At 45.1% G+C, this 2,192-nt stretch overlaps 1 protein-coding gene across 1 annotated transcript; it reads right to left on the bottom strand.

The window, feature by feature from the left end:
* Positions 1-813: 813 nt before the first annotated feature.
* LOC137152973 (olfactory receptor 6N1-like) lies at positions 814-1,794 on the bottom strand. The gene has a single exon (XM_067547901.1). The coding sequence runs from the start codon at positions 1,792-1,794 to the stop codon at positions 814-816; it is 981 nt and encodes a 326-aa protein (XP_067404002.1).
* Positions 1,795-2,192: the final 398 nt, after the last annotated feature.

Genomic DNA, 2,192 nt, shown 5'->3' with positions numbered 1-2,192 from the left:
CCTTTGGAGATATTTGCCGTTAGCAGTTACAGATCATCTCGATGACCTTGTACATGCCTTTGATGGCAATAAACACGTTTTCAGGGGTGGCAGATTTTCCAGCCTTACCTCCCCACATATCCTGCCGCAGGAGTTAGTATTTTCATTGTGGAAATATTTATTCTGATCAAAAATGCTTTTTAGTGGACATAAAAACTTGGTTACAATTGTGTATCCCCTCTGCCTGGTGCCCAGCTGACCATGCCCTGATGGGAACATTGTTATGGACACCTCCCTCCCTGGTCCTTCCCTTTGAGTTGACGACGCTTACCCGAGCTCCTCCTGGGTTTTCCGCTGTGTCCTCAGGAGCATAAGAAACTGTAGCAACAAACAGGATGTCACCTCTTGTGTTTTATTTGAATTAGACTGTCTGATTACAAGATTTTATTATCTAACATAGAAAAACAATGAACAGGGGATATACACGGGGATTTACTTGGATTGTTAGTGGATTTTATGCCTTAAACAAAGACAGCATTGTGCATGTTCAGATGCTGTGCACCCACCCCCAAGAGGGTGAAAATTTAACCAATACCAAGGAGAAAAATGATACTGTGTGTATCGGTGCTATTAATGAAAGAGGGACAGAGCTGTCCTCAGCCTCACTTTCCCTTGTGTTGTGTTACATAAACAGCATGGGATCATAAACACTCTCAGTAGCTCTCTGCAATTGTTTAAGTATTTTTCACACTGGAGCTGAGATTTTCAATGGGAGTTTTCAACTTCATTTTAATGGGAGCTGATTGGTTAAATTACCAGGCAGTTTTGCAAGCCTCAGGTTAAGTTATTATCTCGGAGTCTCTGCATGGTTCTGTGAAAGCCACAATTACGGATGGCTTTGCTCAAGGCTGCCTTGACCTCCCTGTTTCGCAGGCTGTAGATGAGTGGGTTTATCAGGGGAGTAAGGACTGTGTAGCAAAGAGAGAGCACTTTGTTCAGCTCTCGCAGTGTGTCATGTTTCGGTAGCAGGTAGACGACCATTATGGTTCCATAGAAAACTGTCACCACGATGAGGTGAGAGGAGCAGGTGGAAAAGGCCTTTTGCCTCCCGGTGGTGGAAGGGATTCTCAGGATGGTGGTGATGATACACACGTAGGATGTCAGGGTTAGCAGGAATGGAGGCAGAGTGAATACAGAGGCTAGTATGAAATCCACCAGTATGATCCCATGGGTGTCACTGCAGGAGAGTTCCATCAGTGGGATGGTATCACAATAGAAATTGTCAATTTCATTCGGGCCACAGAATATTAACTGTGATAGGAATAAGTCAAAGATGGCAGGAGCCAGACAGCCATTTAACCAGGAACCAGCAGCCAACTGGAGGCAAAACCTGGGGTTCATAAGAGTTGAATAGTGCAGGGGTTTACATATCGCTAAATACCGATCATAAGACATTGTTGCCAGGAGATAGCATTCGGTAGCTGCTAGAAAACCAAAGACATACAGTTGTGTGAAGCAGCCACTGAATGAGATGGTTCTGTCCCCAGTCAGGAGACTGGCCAGCAGCCTGGGCAGGATGGTGGAGATGTAGCAGGTCTCCAAGCAGGACAGGTTCCCCAGAAGGAAATACATGGGGGTGTGAAGGTGTCGATCAGTCACAACAAGCACCACAATGAGGGTGTTCGCGGCCATGGTTGTGATGTAGATCACTAGGAACACCAGGAAGAGAAGAATTTGCAGGTCAGGGAGATCACCGAATCCCAAAAGGATGAATTCCGTGACAACCGTTTGGTTTCTCCAATCTGTGTCTGCCATGGGCTAAGTCCAGCAATAAGGAAAGAAACTGGTAAAGAAATTGGAAGAACATAGATTTAAAAAGTGAATCACGCCTTGTGAATTCATTCCATAAGTATTCCGATATTTCCCTTCTCCAGACCACAGGCTATAGTTTTAAGGCAAAATTTAGACTTCGGAGCCAAGTGGCAGAAGTCTCATGTGGAGAACAGAACCTTGGTGCCCATGCAGACCCCCCTGCTGTATCAGAGCAATAACTTCCTGTAACAGTCCATTGCTCTGGTAGCTGAGTACTTAAAAGGCAGATCATAGCATGTCTTTATCTGCTATCGTATCCCATCTGGTGACATACAGGAGCTTAACAAGGATGTCAAATGCTATATTTCACTTCTAGCAATGTCCAGAATCATGCCATGCGT

This window comes from Emydura macquarii, unplaced genomic scaffold (genome assembly GCF_026122565.2).
Source record: "Emydura macquarii macquarii isolate MOO-44397 ecotype Brisbane River unplaced genomic scaffold, CSIRO-AGI_Emac_v2 contig_1249, whole genome shotgun sequence".
Taxonomy (NCBI): domain Eukaryota; kingdom Metazoa; phylum Chordata; order Testudines; family Chelidae; genus Emydura; species Emydura macquarii.
The sequence above is the reverse complement of the archived record's forward strand: the minus strand, read 5'-3'. Positions and strand labels throughout refer to the sequence as shown.

Bases quoted from the DNA above. Each gene is read 5' to 3' on its own strand.
- LOC137152973 (XM_067547901.1), bottom strand. From the start codon at position 1,794: ATGGCAGACACAGATTGGAGAAACCAAACGGTTGTCACGGAATTCATC.